General features: G+C 39.5%; 1 protein-coding gene across 1 annotated transcript; it reads left to right on the top strand.

The window, feature by feature from the left end:
* Positions 1–1,149: 1,149 nt before the first annotated feature.
* On the top strand, positions 1,150–21,241 carry mitfa (melanocyte inducing transcription factor a). Its single transcript, XM_070958554.1, has 9 exons — positions 1,150–1,393; positions 16,036–16,248; positions 16,346–16,441; positions 16,661–16,769; positions 17,244–17,327; positions 17,713–17,769; positions 18,140–18,215; positions 18,423–18,570; positions 19,302–21,241. Exons 1-9 carry the CDS (start codon positions 1,205–1,207, stop codon positions 19,704–19,706), a joined length of 1,377 nt encoding a protein of 458 aa, XP_070814655.1. The 5' UTR covers positions 1,150–1,204; the 3' UTR covers positions 19,707–21,241.
* The last annotated feature ends 540 nt before the right edge of the window (positions 21,242–21,781 follow it).

The following is a 21,781-nucleotide window of genomic DNA, read 5'->3' as shown; positions in this document are numbered from 1 at the left end:
CACTGTGTTTACTAAAGGCCACAGGTACTGTCTCAGACCTCACAACAGACCAGTTACTGGAAGTCTGGTGGCACATAATCACACCAGCTTACCCTAAATCATACGCTTACCTGGCAAAGGAGGATAAACCAAATTTAGGTCTAATAATCTTACCAAACAGATTTGGCCTCCAATGGTGGGCTAATTAACAGAATTAACAATTGATTTAATGCCTCAGTCCAGCCAGGCATTTGAATTCCTTCCTAATAAAACAGAGGTAATTTAGATTTAAGACAACCAAAGAGTGGTTTAAAGCTGCTCTGATCAATATTTCTATTAGCAACAATGAATCAAATGACTGTTAATGTGTGTCAAAGGGGTTGCGTGTACTGATGAATTCACAAAGAATTATCATATGACTTTGCAGTTGCCCTCGGCTCTATGGTCAGTTTGAGCTTTTGGTTGCCTGCCTGACAGCTTTAATGTTTTGGTTATGTCTTGCTATCTGCAACAGCGTCACACAGCAGGCAGCTGCTTTCAGTGGACAAGCTACAAAAACCCACTGTACACTACCTGCCCAGCACCATATGGCAGTGAGCACCTAGCTGGAGCTAGCTGGGGAACACAGTGGATCGGGATTTCTCTAAGGACTTATAGGAGACTAATTCAGAGCTAAGAGGAGTGTGACTATTGGACTCACATCATCAAACATGACTCCAGATTAATATTTCTCTGTTAGCGTTCACTACAAGTTCTCCATAATAACTTGTAATAAGTTAAAGAGAATCTGTACAGTATTTCTACAGCAATGCCTGTTATATTATTAACATGTTAAATCAGGCCTGTTCAAATCACTCAAATGTTCGAGACAGCACAGTGTTGATGTTTAGCACCCCTTTTTCATAGTGCATAACCTAGCTGATACATAAACGCATCTTTCACCCTCATTTAAAGAACAATAACATGTTCTCTGTAAAAGAATCTCTGGCTTCCCTCTCACTCAATCATCATATTGTACTCCACTACAATACCTCAGGTTGCTCATTGACTCAGGATGGCTCAGAGAATGCCACTGGCAGCGCACATACACGTCAGTGTGTTATTTAGCCTGGTCTGTGTAACTACTCCCCCTCTCTTTGCCCTTGGGTGGGCTGGGGTCCTCAGTGCTACCTCGGACCTGACTGGCCTGTACAAGCGCCTTGGGAGTTCCCACCCTCTACCGACCATGACGTCACAGGTCCGGCTCCGACAGCAGCCGGTGTCTGCCCATCTCCAGGGTCAAGAGCGCAGGGAGGACCGAGACAGGAGGACCAGGAACCTTCTGCACCACAGCACCCAACGCACCTCCACCACCCATATCACGCCTCCCCGAGGCCGGCCTGCTGTGAGCCAGCCACCCATGGAAGTTCTCAAGGTAAGCACGCTGGTGTACCTGTTTACGCGGCAGCACTAATATGAGGGATGAAAATGTTCTGCAGTACTCATGGGGATGGAAACTCGCCCGTGGATCCTTGATTCCACATATTCCAAACTGGATTATACATTTTCCATTTCTTTAAACCACAAACTCAACATGATTATGGACTTCTGCTTCAGAAATTCTTCAGTCTGTGTCAGCTCCTGAGACACTGTGGTAAGTCCATAGGGGGGATTATCTCTTGACAGAATTCCTGTTTCCAGACATTTGGCATTCAACACATTTAATCCTATTTGCTCCACTACACTGACATGTTTTCATTCATTTCATTCCTGCTATGGACAAATGGACCCTAAAAACACGAGAGTATGAAGATGATAAAAGGTTTTTGGGAGAGAAAGAGTTTAAAAACTCTTAGATATCAGCATCAGATCATTTCTACAGTGTCTTGACTACATAGAACACTGCATTTTGAGGATTTTTAAGATCAGGACCACGTAGCAGTTTTCACCCCTTCAGGATTTTTTTTAATTTGTCAAAAGCATAGAGAGAAAATTCCAACTGTCAGACATGTCAAATGTAGTTGTCTGCTTTGGATTTACAGATTTTCTATGCCTACAAGTGAAGGAAATCTCTATTATTTCTGCCAATTATCACAGATATGCTTGTGGTATCATTAAGTCTGATATTCTGCAAGATAGGTGTGACGTTTCTGCCACTGGGTGATGGAGATGTTCTTTTAAGGTCATGAATGATATCAGCTGTCGACTTGTGTGTGTGAAATAGGTTTGACGCATCAGTGTATTCATCGATAGATTCACATAATTCTTTTGCACTGTAGCAATTCAAGTCGTCTCAGCATGAAAATCAAATCCTGTCACAGTGTTACTTAGCATGTGTTGCTATTTTCACATGGTTTTGTGCCAAAACAGAAAAATACTTCACTGCTTTTCCTTGTTAATACTATCTCAGTGCTGATGTTTTGGTGGGAATAGAAAGATGTTGTTTTCTCTTCTGTTGGTTATTCTAAAAGAGCTTCTCTTTACATCTCTTCACAATTTCCATTGTGAAGAGTTTAGACAATGATCTGAGTTTTCTGGGCAAACGCTCTTTGACAATTTGAACCTAACCTGTCTGTGGATTATCAAAGCCATGAAGGCAAGGCAAAATTAGCTTAGAAGTACCAGGCAGAGCTCCTGGACCATGAAAGTGAAAACATAAAGCTCAGATGAGCTTGTCCAAAGGGGGAGGGGGACCCTTAATTAGCCAGTTTACCTCTGACCCCTGTGAGAATGAAGTGAAAAAGCAGCTCAGGGATCAAGACAAAAGGCTGGCAGAGTTTGATCACACACACAATCTCGTAAGTCTGCTTGAATCTTGAACTCATTTACAGTAAAATAATATTCATTAATCAGACATCAGTCTCAACAGTAAAAGCTCGCAAAGAAATGAGTTTAACCTAAAGCCACAGTGGCCACTGCACCTGCCATGCTTACCATTTTTGTGGCTCCTAGTTCTAAGAGGAATGAAAATGAACAAAGCTAATAGCATAATATTTTGTCTTTGTAATTATTAGTGCTGTCAAAAATATTGCATCATTAACATGTTAACGCAAATCAATTTTAACGACGTCATTTTTTTTATCGCGCGATTAACACTCTTTGTGACCTAGTGAACTTCTAGTTTTTTATAAGCTGTGGCCACTGCTAGTAACATAAGAAAAACTACAGGATCCGGTTGTAAACTGGAGACGATACAATAAGCATACTCAACGCACGTGTTTGCTCTTGTCTGCTCGCTAGCTGTGAAAGAGTAGGCTACTGGTTTGTGTGGATGTCAAGCGCAAAATGCCAAATTGGCAGCGAACAAGATTGTGAATGGAAAGTTTAGTTTCAAAAAGTTGCCAGATGGGTCGACTGACAGGACCAAAGTTATCTGTGTGTATTGTCGGTGTGAACTGAGTTATCACCATAGCACTTCCAGTCTGAAATACCACTTGATGGCCAAACAAACGGCGAATGCGAATTCTCCATCGCCTCCTTGTCAAAACCAGGCTGCTAGTATGTTCAAAGGAAACTTAAGAAAGGAAAGTTTAAGCCATGGTTTAACTGCACTACAGGCTGAGTCCTAGTTTACAATGATGTGCACTTTGTAACTTTATCTTGTATCATCCTGTTTTGATCCCTTAGAAAGGGTTGTTGAAGGGGCTTTTTTGTAACCAAGTATTTATTTTTTTGTCATCTGTTTATTGACAGTGTTAAATTGTGTGAGATTTGATTCATTCAAATGTGAATGACTGCTCAAAGTGAGAATGTTAGTGTGAAAGAAAACACTACACAAAGCAAGCCTATCCACTTTTCCATATTGATAACTATTAAAATGATAATTCAAGGGACATTTAGAATAGATGAAAATGTGCGATTAATTTGCGATTAATCGTGAATCAACTATGACATTCATGAGATTAATCACGATTAAATATTTTAATCGATTGACAGTACTAGTAATAATATGTCTTTATATGTCTTTTGGTCTTTGTACAGTCTTTCAGCCCGTGTCTTTGGCTTGATTACTGATTTAGTTCCCTCTCATCACTCTCATAGTGAGCTTTTCAACTGCAACAGACAGCTGATTTCACTGAGAGAGCTCTAACAACCCACTGCACACTACCTGTTCAGCACCAAACAGCAGACAGACACAGTTAGTGCCCAGCTGGTGACCATAGTGCAGCATTTAGCAGCTAAAGGGACACATATTTCTCTGAGGAGATGAAGATCAGTGCTACAAGAAAGTGAATATTGGATTTAGTAATCTGCAAGCAGAGGTTGCAGATTAGATTTGCAAGATTTTGTTTTCTAACTTCAACAAATGTATGACAAATGTATAACAGATTTTTTTTAAAGACCTGTTCATGTGACCAAGGTGCCACAATTTTTGCTACATTGTTAGGTGAAGCTTTCAGACACATTTTGAGAAACATAAAAATGCAATAAACTATATTTCATCCACTAAAAGTGTTTTCTAAACAAATCTACTCCTGTCTCCAGTAACTAACCCCCTCACACACTTCACACCATTTATAAAATAGAATCCATATGGATAATGGAAAACAAGGATATGGAAACAAGGTCTCGTTAAATTAATTCATTTATGAAAAAACCTGTAGAAATAAATAAATAAAACCAGGTGAGTTTTCTACATACTGTAGCTAAAGATGAAGGACACCAAACTGGCTTAAGGGTAAGCGACCAATATACTGGACGACCAAACTGAAACATGAAACACATTGTGCTAAATTGTGTTGAACTACATAAATTGGTAGACGTGACAATGAAGGCAACATGAAAAGCTTTGTCTACCCATGTAATTTAGCCAAATGGAACAACTCTCTTTGCAAGACCATCAACGTCTGGCATCATATCTGATGAACTGAAATATGCAGCAGAGAGGGCAGATGTAAATCCATTAGATGTGTACTGTAGATGTGTTCTTGGTGTCACATTGTAGTAGCTGTAGTTGTTCATCACAGAGAGGTTTGTTTGCACACATATGTGGAGCCAAACAAAATGATCCGTTTTCAGCTGTCCAGTGTGGATGTCTGTTTTGTCAGTCAGTTCAAGTTGTACATCCAAGAGCTCCAGTTCTCGATCAAATCCTTGCAACCTTGAACGTCGGTTGAACTCAGTGTCGAGGTCTGTGAGAGTAGTGGTGTATCTGTTGGTGTGTCAGGGTGGCACATCCTGCGTAGGCAGCTCTGGGAGATGTGTGAAGGACTTGTTGGTTATTTGCCCGGGAAACAGGGTCAGCCTGGCTTTGAATGTTCACACATGAATACAGCTCATCCACGAACACCTTCTTCCCCTACAACTTCAGATTGAGGTTGACTACATCCACCCTGAATGCAATGGCACACACTTGCAGCTCCACAAGCTCATCAAGCTTTATTGACAGTCACCGTAAACGTCCCTATCTCTCCTCTCATCTCCCACACTCAGCGAAACTCCCTTCCCTCGCTCAGCCAGCCAACATTTGAGTTCACGACTGTGTGTTCTGTCTTACTTTCCTCCAGCAGCTGTATGAAATAGCCATGTTAAGCCCTCTAGCCCAGATAAAGGTCTCGAGTTTCACCACCATTTTAGTAACATGATTAAGTTACAACACACAACACAGCTTTGCACAGGGATGCAGTGTAGGAAGATCTAATCTGCGCTGGGGTTGTCCTCTCTTAACCAGTGGTGTATCCCTCGCAGAAGCCTGATGTTCCTCCCTGTGAGGTTCACAGATCCATCAGTGACCACATTCAGTTTATTCCATGGCAGACTCAGTTCCTTCAAGCATCCTGACACCCTCTCATAGAGGTCCAATCTGTAATCGATTCCACTGCAAGAAATTATCCCACTGCTTCAATACTGTCATTTAATCCCTCAAATGGAGATAAGAGCTGGGTGGTATCTTTGATATCAATGCTCCCATCCAGGACAAATGAAAAATATGTTAAGCCTGCTGCTCTTCTTGACACTTCAGTAGAAAGCTCGAAGCATCAGAGAAAGGCTTGCTTTGTTTTGAGAGCTTGTATGACAGCATGTAACTGACTTTTGGTGCTGACTATTGGATAGTTGAATGCTTAAAAAAAATTCTGCTTGGCAATTAAGTTGGAAGACAATTTCAAGGCTTTCTCTTCTCTTTCCTGTGATGCCAAGGTGGCATAGTGAGCATGCTTGGTTGAAAAATGTTACCTGATGTTGTATTCCTTAAGCTACTCTCAGATTTTTGGAAACTTTCATCCTAACTCATGATTCTGTTATCGCAACTGCAACTTACTATCTTGTCACTTGAGGTGAGCAAGAGTCAACTCGAGGCTTTCAGTCCAATCTGAATAAAGACAGCGCCCTCTCTTGGAATCGAGTTAAATAGCAGTGCAGACGCATTCTACTCATTTGCCTTGAGATTTGTTAACAGGACACTGCTTCTTATTGAGGAACTGTGCGATGTTGATCCATAACTAGGCATCTATTTTGCTACCACATTAGCCACATTAACATTATATGGTTATATGTCCGTGTTGATGGTGATTCAGTGTTCCAGTATGTGGTGTGTGCTTCAGTGTCATTCTACTCGTATGGGATGATTAAATGCTTCCGTTTACATTGTTTTCATTTTAATTGTCTATGCCGAACACAACTTCTGTATTCAGTCATTTTAGTCAGTACACTTGTATTAAAACTGTTGTGCAGTTTCAGTTCCAATCTTTACTGTCTTTATGGACACTTTAGTGATAGTGGCAGCAATTACAGTAGTTGAGTAAAGCTTACACCTTTAACTCCACTTGTATTATAACTACACATATTAAAGAAGAGATGACAGATAATGTGTCTTGTTTCTGTATTCGTCATCCTTATTTCTGTATGTACCTTTTTTTAAAAGAGAAACGTTGAGGGGCAAGTCTTGACTTTTAAAACTAGGATCAAAGACAGTCATGTATTAGATGGCCCACAAGAGTCCTGACTTTTAAAAATCATCAGATTCAACTCCACGTGCAGACCTCCGTGGTTTATACTGACCTTTTCCTCAAACTCCAGGCACATTGAGCTGAATAATGCTACATCTTTGTTCTCTTTCATTCTGAGGTCTCAGACTCGGCTGAAGCTGAGCTAAAAGAGCTTGTTTATTAAACTCATCAGAGTATACCTAGTACTCTGTTCTCAGTTTCTAGTAGCCAATTGATGTTTCAAGATAAGGCTTTCAAAAAGTAAGACATGTCTGCACAAGTTTCAGAATCCACTGCAAGACTTTGTTCTCCTTACTTAAAATGTACAGATTTTACTTTTTGTGCTGCACTTAATCCGTTAAATGTGATGGCTTGTGTGACCTCTACCCGTGCTGTTCGTTGAAAACATGCAATGTCTTGTTGACACATTTGAACCGTTTCACCCTGTTGGAGCAAGCTTGGCTGGCTGCATATGCTCTCACTTTGCATGATAACGAGGCTCTGTGTGTTTATGTAGATGCTAAATTAAGCTCCATTGTTGGTCACTTAAGCAAGTGCATATTCCTTATCTCACACAGACTGGACAATGTGTCTCATTCTTGGAAGAGGATGTTACATTCTTGCTCATGTTACCCTGTTGCCACAGGGTAAGGAGAAGAGAAGACATCTCTTTGTCCCAAGCTCCTCCTCTTGATGGAAAGGCCTGTCTCTGCTGTAGCTGCTGTTTGCTATAGAGAATTGTTACTAAGGGCATTAGGCAAAAGACCAAAATCTATTTCCTTGAGGCGATGGAGGAACTCAAGTAGTCGTTCAACTCAAAATCTCTCTTATTAGCACAGCCTTGGTGTCACGTGTTGACAACCAGCTCATGGATCAGCTTCCTAATTCCCCTTCTCTTACCCTCTCCCCTGCTTTACCTCTTTTGGGATTCACAGATAAAATGGAAATGCTGGTGAATGCTGGAATTAAATTCATCCCCAGATCACCACCACATCGTCTGCTTCTGCCCCAGCTATGCACATTCTGTAACACCAATCTTGCTGAAACAGCTCTCTCCTGCCTTGGCTGGTGAGATTCACTTTTGTGCAAAATTTGTTGATGACTTTGATTCACTGATGACTATGATGTGCAACCATGGACTGACTCAGCACATGACGGAGCCCACACACAATAAGGGGCACACTTAATCATCTCTGGAGCTTGTTAATCGCAAAACTGTAAAAATGCTAGCAAATTATTTATTCAGGCTTTGTGTATGTTGTACTAAAATGATGAGCGCAATATGATGGTGAAGATCTGATGAGAAAAAGCCTGGTAAAAATAATAGAGGAGTGTTTTGAAAAGCTGAACACAGACTGAAAAACAACTTTCGGGTGGACTATGACATCTATAAAGACAGACATTGTATTTCTAATACAAAAATGCAAGGCAGTCCTTCTCTGATATAGTTGCCAAAAGCAATAAAAGGAATGTTTTATTTGTCACTGTCGACTGGCAAACAAACCCTCCTGTGTCAGTAGCTCCTCAACATTTATCCACCAAATCATACAATGAATTTGCCATGTAATGAAGAGTCTGAAAAGTCGACAGTCAGTTCCTGCTGCCTTGGTATTCCCCCTGAAGGCTTTTTGTGCTTTTGCATGGCATCAGATCATCTTAAAACAGTCAACACTTATTTTTCAAGGAATTCTTAAACATGAATAATGTAGACAACATAGTAATGAACAAGTACAGGCACAGTAGAAATTACTCAAAAGGCTCTTTTTCAACAGCTCAACACCCTCTTGGCCCTAAACACTTGTTTTGATGTTTTCCAGTGAGGATTTTGAGCACATAGCACTGAGACAGCTCTTGTTAAGGTCTTAATGATATCCACTTAAACACAGACAGTGGAAAAGCTTCAGTCTTGGTGGTATTATTAGATCTCAGTGCTGCATTCGACACGGTTGACCACAGTATATTACTAGACAGACTGAAAATCTGGGTGGGACTTTTTGGCACAGTGCTAAACTGGCTTGATTCCTATTTGAAGGACAGGGACTACTTTGTGTTGATCAGTGATTGCATATCTGAACATAAAAAATTGACACATGGTGTCCTCCAAAGGTCCAGTATGTACCCTCCTCTGTTCAGTATACACATGTTCCCATTATTACATTATTAAAGATTATTACTCTGACTGTTACCTTCAGTCAGAGGCAGGCTCGCTGTTTCCCTCCTGTTTCCAGTCCTTATGCTAACTAAATCTAAGCTGAGCTGTGTTGGTTACCATACAGACATAAGCTTGCTGTCAGTTTTCTCATCTAGGTGAAGTTTTGCACAAATATTCTTGGCTCCAGATACTGAAGCCTACTGACTTTATTAATCCTGTGACTTTTCCTCTACCACCATCATGAAGTTGACATTCATGGGTTTGACTGAAATTTCTCAACAACTATTGCATGTTATAAAATCAATCACAGGCATTATTGTCCTTCTCAGGATGAATTACAGTTTGGTCATTCTTGATATTTGGATTTATCCAATATTTTTGGGGGGGATTAAATACTGTGCAGACGTGTTATAGTCATGATCGTGTGGCAGATTAAGTGAGAGTTTTTCAGGTTTAACTGTCAGGAGTCATCGTCGGAGCAATTGTAACAGATTTTTCTTTGGTCCCTCTACAGAAACAACAAGCATTTCTGTCGCCTCACTGCTAATGCAGTCCCACTGTGTGAGTTACAGTATTTACTAAATTGTGTATGCTGCTGAGTTCAAGATGAGCAATCAAAAATATTTTAACACAATCTTACACAAAGGGAAAAAAAATATTGATTTACTTTTTTGACATATGAACAAAGGGACGCAAGATTAGAACTCAGAAATTGCATTTTTTCATTTGACTGATCTTCCCATTCTGTAGTTAAATGCACTTTAGACACCAAATGCACATAAATCTTTCATTCCTACAGCTTGAATATGATGAAATGATGAAATTACTTTGCAGTGCTTCTAATGTTCAAACTGGATTCTGAGGAAAAGTTTTCCACAGGGTCGCTTTCATCTGCACACATGTGCAGTAATTGCCAGGCTCATGTGTCCTCCACTCACATTAGGCAAACCTAATAGTAGTATCTTCAGTCACTCTGTCACATGTGATGATAATATCCTTGATGGGCCCCTGAAGACTGTGGCACCAAATGTCTGGACAAGTCTTGATTGTTGATTTACAGAAACATTATTCACAATGGTTTGTGACAGGGGAAGTCCAATTTGTAATTTTGTGTGACAGTGGAAATATGCTGACCCAGTGATATGGCTTGTGTTTTTATGTGATGTGTGGGCTTGAGTGAAGTATCAGAACTTAGAGAGCATTTTTACAGTGACAGGAAAACCTGCCACTCTGTGTATCTGCTCTCCATAGATGTTGATAAGGGTGACACTAAAGACATTGATCTTGCAACTTTTACACTGTCAGAAAGCATTTGTAATTGCTTGTATTTGTATTTGTCATCTTCCACTTATCCGGGTCCGTCACGGAGGCAGCAGCCTCAGCAAGGCAGCCCAGACAGCCCTCTCCCACATCACTTCCACCAGCTCCTGCTGAGGGATCCCAAGGCAGGCCAGCAGAGAGACATAATCTCTCCAGTGTGTCCTGGGTCGGCCCCCGAAATTTGTAATTTCTCTCCAAGCATATTTGCACTGCTGTTCATCTCACAAACTGCAGCTTTCTGTTAATGTCATCATTCATTGGCATGAAATAAATATACATTTAAATTTGTATATTGGTTCCTACAGATGCTAATGGGTGCATTGTACACAACGTAATCACCAAGGATACAGGTCTTCATGTACACGTGCAGTCATTCATGAAGAGCTGCTGCAGTCTGAAACAGCTGTGTATGGCTTGTATTCAGCAGTTATTGGATAATGGTTATATTGTCTATTTATCCCCTCAGCTCACGTTGGCTTTTTCCACCACCACCGATAACTGGATATCAAATGATTCAGCTTAGATGAAAACAGCCAGGGAATCTGGTTGGCAACAAGTTGTGAGCTGAAAAGAACTGAACCAGAATCAGCCTGCCCTGTGAAGCACCGTCTGTGTTTCTGTTATGATAACTGACATTGTGTGCACACAAGCCATTTTGTGTTTGGAAATTGCTTGGATTGAAGTGCAGGATGTCAATAATATGTCATTTTAATGATTTAGTGATGAGGTATTTCTATCATCACTATGTTTTTGTATGAAAAAATATTTCGCAGTGTTCACTGTGATATAATTACATGCTGAGTAACATCCAGATTTTGTCAACTTAGTACTTATCTATCCCTCCACTGTGCACTTGTTTTATTGACTTGTGTTCGTTCTGATGTGATTTAAAAAGGCAGTAATCAGTAGCTCTACCATAACCTTCCCCTTAAATACAGTATTAGCAAACAGTAAATGTTACTCCTTTGACAAAATGCCCTTGAGTGTGACTGGTTGCCAAGGAAGTAAGTAACAGGGTGGAGCTGGTTATGAGATATGAATGGCTCTGCTTCTTTTCAGGGGTCAAAGAGTGATGACTTTCTCTCGAAATGTTACTGGTCCTCAAGGCATGAGTCTAAAACATCGACCCATGTGCTTTCCTTGAGAAGGTAATAAACCTCTGTCTCACAAAGAGTCTATAAATAAAGTGAGAGATTGGCTTGCTGTAGGGATAAATGAAATACATCCCTTGTTAAAAGTTCCTTCTTAACCCAAAGGTTTGGCTAAAGGAAAAGGCCACACTGCAGAGGGGAGACAAAGAAACACTCTACTATGAGTTTACAAAGAATGCTCTCTCTGTTTTATCGTATAAGGCTCTATCCAGCCAGAGGGCACATCCCCTGTGTTTGTGTTCACCTCTTCAGCTCTGACTGAGTTTCCAATAATTCAGACAAAGACGTGATCCTATGTGTTTCAGCAGCGTAACACGGGATGCAGCGGCAGACATTTGCATTAATTAGCTGCACGACTGATAGTGCACATGTGAGGATCCTGATAAGAGGCTCAATTCCTTTGGTAAATGTTTGACGGGAGTAGTTCACTATCATAAATAAAGAAGCAAAAAAAAAGTTAAAAAAAAAAAAAAAAGCATCTTTCAGTGCAGTGCAACTTTTTCTGCTTTGCGTGCTTTGCTTGTAAGAACAGATTCACATCAATCAATTTAATGCTTATTACACAGCTAACAGGACTTTTCCTTAGTGCAGTTCCTAAAAACAAGCCGAAAACATGCATCTAACATTCATAATTGGCAACACTGTAACAATATACTCAATTGTTAAATAAAAGCTCAAATTGAAAAGAATTTGCCATGAGATTGATTTTATGAGTATCAATTACAGCCTAAAAAGCGACAATTATAGTGTCCATGGCACAAAAGCATACACACAATGTATCCAATGTTACTGTGAGACTTGAAACAAATAAGTCATGAACAAAATAAAAATTTTAAGTAAACACAAATGATAGGTGGTGATTTTCAAATGGAGTCTTTTATCCATTTATCCTATAAATAATAATACATTCACTGTGTGGACAAAGAGCCATAAAATTCACATTTTATGTTTTAGTCCTGTATTACTCCTAGATGTGATCAGTTACTTTAAATTCACTTAATAAACACACATATTTAGAATCTTTTGTGTCACGACCCGGCTGAAGGCTGGACAAAGAAGGAGAAAACACACGAGTTGAAAATAGAAATCCATTTATTCAACATAACTATATTAAAAATCAACCTGAGTCTTGCCCCTACTCATGCACCAATACTTGTCTTAATTTCTAAACCAAAAGTTTTGTAAACCAAACAAATTAGAGAATAATGCTGCTCCCTTCAACGTCCACTAAAAACAATCTCCACAAAAGTGGAAAAAACACAGACAGAATCGCAGCACTTGATAATAAAAAACAAGAATCAACTGTGAAACGGGGAATTGTTTTACAGTTAACAAAATGTGGAAGGAATTCATTAAAATATCAAGGTTTTGCCCACCAGTGAAGGCAGAAACAAAACTATGCTGCTATGTTTAGGTGTCTCTCTCTCACACACACGAAGTCATGTTGAAACAAGAGAGAGCGAGGTGGCGTGCTAGCAAGAGCTCATCACTTCAGCAAACTCTCTCAAGAACAGTAAAGAAGAAAGTGCATTGCCCGAATAGAAGAGTAGCCTCCGTCAGACACACTTACCTGCTTTGTTCAAGCTGCATATGGAGGCTGTCCTGCAGAAGATCTGTTTAATAAATAACAATAGCCCTAACCCAATGAGCTATTACAAAAATGTATTCATACTCATTAAATTTTGAATGTTTCCTGACTGAATCGTTTTATTCATTTCCTTTATTCATTTTATTCATCCACAACATGAATAGACTTTCTTTGTGATGACAAAATGTCCTCCAATCGTTAAACAGACAATAAAAAAAAAAAAAAATGAAGATGCCCAAGTTCACACTGAATTTAATGCAGTGAACCAACTGGTTCTTATTCCCAGAGCGTCAAATACCAACACTCATGTCATGTCATGTCATGTCATGTCGGGCCCCTCAGCGACTCAAAGTACCTTTTAGCGTTTGTATGAGACACAGCGGGCTGTCAATTAACTCCAGTGTAAAATCGTTTGCAGAAATACAGACCAGGCAACTGCTCCGTCCAACACATTATCATCCCAGCTACGCACAAAGCCTTCCTGCAGAAAGCCTTTTCTGCTGTTGTGAAATGCTCACAGTTTTGTTAGGAGCAGGCACTAAAACTACTTGCGTAAGTTCGGGGAAAAGATTTTCACTTTTGACTTCTCTCAGGACACGAACCTCGGTCTCCTGGATGAAAGTCACGTATTTGTTTGACCCATCCATCCATCCCACTTGTGGACTGTCTTGCTCTTTCTTCTACATCACCTTGCTTTGGCTTTTCTCGCAGATGGTTTTACAGTAGGGTTAGCTGAAAGCCTGGTCCCTCTCATACAGATGCTGAAGGGACCTTGTATGAGACACAGAGGGCGTGACAAATCGTTGGTATTTGACACTCTGGGAATGAGACCAGGCTCATACAACAGTGTGTCATCTTGGGTCTTCACCTCAAAAAAGGGTTATTCGGTGTGAGCAGCCACAAGCCATCAAGGGCCTGTCCCAAAACACTAAAGTTGATACAGTATGTATAAGAAACTGAAAAAGAAAAAAAAAGCACAATACAAATCTTTGTGGATGCACCCAATTCTCATGAGGGATTGTACACTTTTACTGGAACTTAACTGACTTCTCTTTTTTTCTGTTCTTGTTGCCTAATGCCATTGAACTTCTCTTTACAATCGACAATTAAAACTAGTTATATACCTTCAAAATGAATAATTGAAGGAATCATATTGTATACTAGCTTGTAGCACTTTGGACAACCAAGTTTGGATGGGATACTGTTTTGTGATTCACTCCATCTCACTATATTGGTCATGATCCCATTGTTTCCGACAGTGCTACAGTTCCTCCACAGTTCCTCGCTAGACCCTCTGGGCCCCTTGTAGTGCACCATTGACTGCACTTGGTGCCATGATCAACTAATTTGAAAAAATAAACCCTATAAAAAAACTCTCTTTGACAGCTGCTCTATTAATATCAGGGTTGATATCAAATGCTTTTGATACAAAGTGAACTGACCAAGGCTGGACTACAGCATATCTGGATAGCCAAATTGAATGTTTCTTGGAGCCCTTAAGCCTGAAAAAACTTGTCTCTCAAATCAAGCTGTTCATCATTTTTACCCTGCAAATGTGACTGCATAACAATTGACAGTGAAATGTAATTAACCTCTAAAAATCTCAAAATGGGGTGGGGTTGGTTGACATCCCATACATTTGGGTTTTCATATGGCTAGATTGTAGTGAAACAGTGGTGTCAATTGTGTTCCTGGTGCTCAGAACAAATAATGTCTTATACTAGATGAGCAGAACTAAAGATTAAACGTTGGTTGGCCTTAAGCAAGCTTCAGTTCGCAGACTACTGGCCAACCAGTAAAAAGACCTCTTTGTGGAGGTGGTGACGTCAAATGGGCTCAATAAAGACATAAATTCATAGTTAAGCTGGAACAACACAGAAGGAGGATGAGTCTCAGTGTCCTCATCCATTCCTTAACTTGCATAACTAATGAGCTGTAAGCCCCGGATAAATGAAGCAGGACAAGTGACTGCCCTCAGATTTGCACATACTAGTTTACGGTCCACAGTGTAGGCTAACCAAATAAAGGGATTATATACTGTAGATTATTCTGATCAATTACCACTCAAACAACATGTTGGAGATGCTTGAATACAGCCACTATCAGGTGAGATGGATTGTTTTTTTGTTTTTTTTTGTCTTTAATATTATTCCAAAAACAAAAATGTAGGCACTGAAATAGAGTCTTAACATGAAGCTAATGCTTAATTTCTTTATTGTGGTTGAAATAGTATTTATTTTGACAGTATGAACTGTTGTCATGATCCTGCCTTGACTGTTAGCCACACTTTCTAAACATAGCTCAGAAGCACTGATGTCATGGGACCTAAGCAGCAACGTAGCAAAGCTAATGAATGCAAAATCGTTTTTATATTGCTGCATGAATTTTAACTCGCCATAGATCCTGTGCCACTATTGCACTGCTCCACAGTGTCCCTTTCTGTGGAGAGGGCCAGTGGCAGGGTGACTGATGTAAGGAGAGAGAGCGGTTTCAACACATTTCTGCAACTTAGCATATACACAATAATTGCTCCAGAGCCAGCCTGTATCGAGCCTAGAAAAGTTAAATGGTCTTTTCATGTCTATTGGTTTGTATAATATAAAAGAGATTTGTGTTTGAACTCTAACTCAGCACTAACACTTGATTCCTTTCGGTTACCTTGTACACTAAGCTTATGATTTACATTTAAAACAGAAGCATCGACCATGAAACCGAATCTAAAATGTCCTGAGATTTACAAATTTTACATCACACTGTCAGTGTCACATTCAGAGAGGTATACAAAATCAAAATCCAAACTATTTCCTTTTTATGAAGTAACCAAAATATGTGATCCCTAGTCCTTGGTTTCTTATCTACGACACAAATAGCGCATACGATACTAAATAAAAGAGCAAATCCGACATCCCAGATTCTAATCTTTATGTTTTGCTCATGTAGGTGCAGTCCCACCTGGAGAGTCCCACCAAATACCACATCCAGCAGGCTCAGAGGCAGCAGGTCAGGCAGTATCTGTCCACCACCCTGGGTGGTAAAGCAGGCAGCCAGTGCCCCAGCCAGCCCCCCGAGCACGGCATGCCACCCGGGCCTGGCAGCAGCGCCCCCAACAGTCCCATGGCCCTGCTCACCCTCAGCTCCAACTGTGAGAAAGAGGTACACCTGCACATCATTACCAGACACTATGATTTTGTTCAGATACTCTGATAAACTGTGATTATTCTTCAGTCGAATGTGGCTCTGTGCTATACAGATGGATGATGTCATTGATGACATTATTAGCTTGGAGTCAAGTTACAATGAAGATGTTCTTGGACTTATGGATCCAGGACTCCAAATTAACAACCAGGTAATTTTTCAAGCCTCCCACCCACTTTAACAGGATACAATACAATACAATACTGTATGTATTGTAAATATGAATATAAAGGAATGCATCTGGAGTCTCTGCAAGCTTATAAAGAATTATGATCTGTTAATAACTGTGTTTTACAATTGAATTTATATACAAGGCTGTTGTTCCCTTTAAGAGTGCACTGACTGAATGACATTCTTTAATACTTCGTAGCTGCCTGTGTCTGGTAACCTTCTTGATGTGTATGGCAACCAAGGTCTTCCACTTCCTGGCCTCGCCATTAGCAACTCCTGTCCACCCAACATTAAGAGGGAATACACAGGTAAACTACTGAGAAACACATATCCCACATTATTAGTGTTCATTCTTTTTACTGTTGGTTTACTGGACTTAGCTGTCATCTAGGCTAAGTTTAGGTGGGAATCATGAACAATGTGAGTGCTGTGAATTCAAACTGTGAAATCATTTGACAGTCAATTTAGCACACTTCTGTCACTAATGACTGACTCTCAGCAAGCTCTCTTGTCAAAGTAAACCTCATGTGGTAGTCAAATCTGATTGAAAAGCACACAGAGAAAAGTTTGCAAGTTCTATTTGTCTCAGATCTGATACAGTATTTGTGTAAATTGTAAATTATTTTGTTCATTATGACTAAATCCTAATCGAGGGGAAAATCAACTCATCCATTAGAATGTAGACAATGAGAGCATTATGATGGGCCACTGTCAACATTGTGTGCAATTTGGAAATGCACAAGATACTATTAAGTCAATTATTTGCCGAATAATTACTCCAGCTCCTGGCATGAAGCAAGTACTGGACAAGCCTGGATCCTGTGGCCAGTATGAAAACTATCAAAGGTCAGAGGGCTTTCCAGGAGGTAAGCAAAGCAAAATGAAGAAGTTCAAACACATGATGTTTTTTAACTGTAAAAGATGTCTTCAATCAATTCAATCAATTTCAGAAACTGTATGTTCAGTATTTTGTGTATAACTAAATCGCACACAATATGAATCAGCTGTAGTTACAGAATACGAGAAGCTAACTGACATAAAGCCAGCTTTATTTCCTACTGTAGAACATGTAACTCATTTCTTGCTGGCTGTGATTATCCAGCATTCTGTAAACTGAACAGGTTTCAAATGTGAATTCTTTTAATTAAAATGTAACTCTGTTTATTTCATAGACTTAGTGCCTTATTACCCAAACCCGAAATTGGGATGTCTCTAAATGTGCTGACAGTCACGTTTGTCTTTGACTCACAGAGGCTGAAGTTCGTGCCCTTGCTAAAGAGAGACAGAAGAAAGACAACCACAACTTGAGTGAGTCAGTCAAATTAGAGTATATTCGTCTTAGCTAATTTTCGCAAGGACTGTAGCCATGGTTACATAATAAAGTTTTACTGCAAAATGGCAACTTAAAGTCTGAAAGACCAGGCATTTTATCGGGTTTAAGAGATTTTCAATGAAATACCAAAACAACCTTGATTTCCTGAGATAGTAGATACTACTACTAGTAGTAGTAGTAGTGGTAGTAGTAGTAGTAATAGTAGTAGTAGCAGTATTCAGTTAAAAAAAATATGTTTTTCGCTTTTCTTTCTACTAGCTTATTTCTTTTTTTTTATTTGTTTAAATAAAGTTGATTTATGTGTAAAATCTCAATTTATTTCTAATTTTATTTGACAAATTTTAGTTGAACGTAGACGGAGATTCAACATAAACGATCGCATCAAGGAGCTGGGAACCTTGATACCCAAGTCAAATGATCCGTAAGTGTTTTTTGAATTATGAGTGCATGTGCTATCCATCAATCGTTTATTCACTGACTCTGTTGCTATTGCCTCCTCTTCACACGTCAAGTTTTCCGGAAAGTATAATGGCTTATTTGCTTAGAGGGGCCATGAAAAATCCTGTGCTGTTGTGGTCAGCTGGTCAGCTGACTCTGACTGTAGACCTTTGTCTCCTGTATACCCCAGAGACATGCGGTGGAATAAGGGCACCATTCTGAAAGCCTCAGTTGACTACATCAGGAGGCTACAGAGGGAGCAGCAAAGAGCGAAGGAGCTTGAGTGCAGACAGAGGAAGCTGGAGCACGCAAACCGTCATCTGATGCTTCGTATACAGGTAGGTTAATAGAGTAAACTGAGCCCAGAGGGGCACAGTACTTCACTAATACAAACAGTTTTGTCATATTTGGGTAGATTTCCTGTATTCCTCTAGTCCCCAGAAGCTAAAGTTAGCAGTTGCAGAGGTAGTTAGTTGAAAATAATGTCATATTGGTGTTATATGGCTAAGTACATTTCAGGAAATACCTCAGGAATTACTGGATGAATTGCCATGAAGTTTCAGAGATTAATGACTCAATGGTATTTGTTGTTTTGAGTTAAATGACATAATGAGTTATTGGTACACATGTTCATTTCCACACTGCATGAATTGTAATAACTTTGCTTTATCTCCTGATTTATCTGGAAACCTTTCAGTTGATTCAATAGTTTGGTTTGCAAAACCAAAAAACGGACATTCCCATCAAGCTCAGTTGTGTTGTGTTAATTCGCAAATGTTAACATGCTAACATGCTAAATGTTAAAAATGTTACCATGTGCACATGGTAATGTTATACTGGCAAACCATCAACATGTTCATCTACATCAGCATTGTCACAGTGAGCATGTTAGCATGTTGACAGTGGCATTTAGCTCACAGGGCTCTCATTTTTGAAATCAGTCTAATATTTAGTGAGAACGCTGCAGCTGACAGCTACAAAACACTCTGCAGTGTCCCAGCAGATATGCACCTTTTGAAATTGAAATGAATTGTCTACATCAGATTTTTTTATTTGTACGATCATATAGGAGTTGGAGATCCAAGCCCGTGCTAATGGTCTTACAGTGGTATCATCCCAATCTGTCTGCACGTCAGATTTGATGGCGAGAGCCATTAAACAGGAGCCCGTCCTCAGCGACTGCCCCTCAGATCTCTACCAGCATAGTTCGACTCCTGACATGTCCCCACCAACTACACTGGACCTCAACAACGGCACCATCACCTTTGACCAGATTCCTGGAGACGGAGACCCTGACCGCTACGGAAACTCCAGGACCTGTAAAATGAAGGAATTGGTAAGGGACAACACCCTGTCACCAATTTCCCCCAGTGATCCCCTGCTGTCCTCAATGTCCCCAGATGGCTCGAACAACATCAGCAGCAGCCACCACAGTTCTTGCTCTAGTATGGAGGAGAAGGAGCAAGGCTGTTAGCATTGTCCAATGCCACGAGCCATACTGACACTTTCTATCTGTAGCATCCCAGTGAGGCACCTCATTGTAAAGTGACTGCATATTTTTTTCTTACTTTACTGCCCAATTATTGCTGAACTCTCATGTCCAAATACATCTGTTAATGTGACTGAGCCATTTCAGTTCCTCATTGTACACAATAGTTTTGCATTCTTCTAATTTTGGTGGCCTTTAGGTGAACAGCTGAGAATCACTTGACAAACATATACAAGGTGACTGATAAATCTAACTACAATCTGCTGTCATAGACTGGTCAACTTAATGACTTAATATTGTTTAGACTGCTTATTACCAGACATACTCAAAATTAAGCTGTGCTGAGATAACATAGATTTGAAAATGTATTGGCAGTAAAGGAACCTGATAGGTCAGATCGTTTGTTCATTCATGTCTGGGAAGTCAATAGAAACTGTTTGGAAAAGGGCAGCGACTTTCAAAAAATGCTTGGCAGGTGATTGGATGAACCATCTGTCTATCATGGGTTAACTTTAACCAGTCAGATCAACCAAATGACCACAGTAATCTTTTCCATGGAGAAAAGCCTTCAGTGTCCTTTGCTCCTCTTTCAATGAAGAAATGCTCTCCAGTTCAGATATAACTCATGCTGCAGCAGCATCTACGCTATCTGAGCAAATCGTTGAGCTGTTGTCACATGCAAACCATGCCTGTAGCTGCCAGTAGTTCCTCACAGGACACTGATTGGTCTGAACAACTGTCGTGCAGCCAGAGGTGCATAACTTGAAGCCTGGAGAGATGGATTCTCATGCCATGTGTACTTGTGTGATCCTGTGATCAGGCAAATCAAGCTGCTTTGCAAGGCACATAGTAAAGTGCAAAACTTTGAAATTTGCCAGAACAAAATTAATCTAACAGTGCTTAAATTGTGATATAAGTTCCATTAATGCAAGAAAATATAGATTGGTATTTAAACATTAAAGGATCCAGCGTTGCATATTATTGCATATTAGTAATTGTTTCTAGACATATTTAAATTGATATTATTTTTATCCCATGCTCTTATGAAGGAATAAATCTTTGACCTATAAGAAGTATAATTATTAAGCATTATATTATTACCATCATTTATTTATTTTGTTCATTTTTTTTTCTTTTATCCACTCATTTTGTTTTAGATTTATACCAGTAATTCAAAAATAAGTTTTCTCAGTGGAATGTTTTCATTTATAAGCTTGTTATTGATCTTTTCTAGCCGACATATTCTGAGACATCAAAAGCAACTTTTTTTTTTTTTTAAACTGTGGGTCAGGGTACCAATAAAGAATAAAAAAATAAATTAAAATAAAAAATATGGCCTTGCTGATGACCAAAGCACTATATATAGGCACAGGTAGACTACAATCAAGTTGTAGAAGCATTTCAAGACCATTAATAGAAGTAGGATGCACCAGAGATTATTTGTGAGTGTTATAATTAAGGGTCTGAATGTAAATAAGCTATTTCAGTCTTTTATTTTGAATAAATTTATAAAGCATTCCAAAAACCTTTTCGTTTTGTTTTTGCTTTTAGTTGTGTTGGGCGTAGATTGATGAAATTAAATAAAGATTAGAATACTTTTTAAGATGATTCTAAAACATAATATAATGTGTCAAACTTGAAAACTTTTTGTATGCACTATATATTATACTTGGTCCATTGACTAATTATATTAGTCCTGCACATCATGATAATTGTTTATCATAAATGAAGAATAAAATTGATAAGCTAAAATGTGGTTCAAATGCTAACAAGGGCTCGCAGCAGCTTTTGCCCCCAGTAGCTTGTTTGCATGTGACATCATGGCACTCTTGTTGTGGCATAAAATGCGGATGGAGGCCAGGAAGTGACTTGCACTCAAAATACCTGTGTTTTGAGTTGTTTACAGTCAAACCAAGAAACTGCCAACTTTTATCAAGTACCAAAAGTTGTTGTTCAGTGAAAAATGTAAGAAACACTGAAAACGCTGAAAAAATGGCTTGTCAACCTTAGTCTGCGGTCGGGAGGAGCCAAGTTGGATGATGGTGGCAATTTTGTAATAT

Source organism: Chaetodon trifascialis, chromosome 3, assembly GCF_039877785.1.
Source record: "Chaetodon trifascialis isolate fChaTrf1 chromosome 3, fChaTrf1.hap1, whole genome shotgun sequence".
NCBI classification, from domain to species: Eukaryota; Metazoa; Chordata; class Actinopteri; order Chaetodontiformes; family Chaetodontidae; genus Chaetodon; species Chaetodon trifascialis.
The sequence above is the reverse complement of the archived record's forward strand: the minus strand, read 5'-3'. Positions and strand labels throughout refer to the sequence as shown.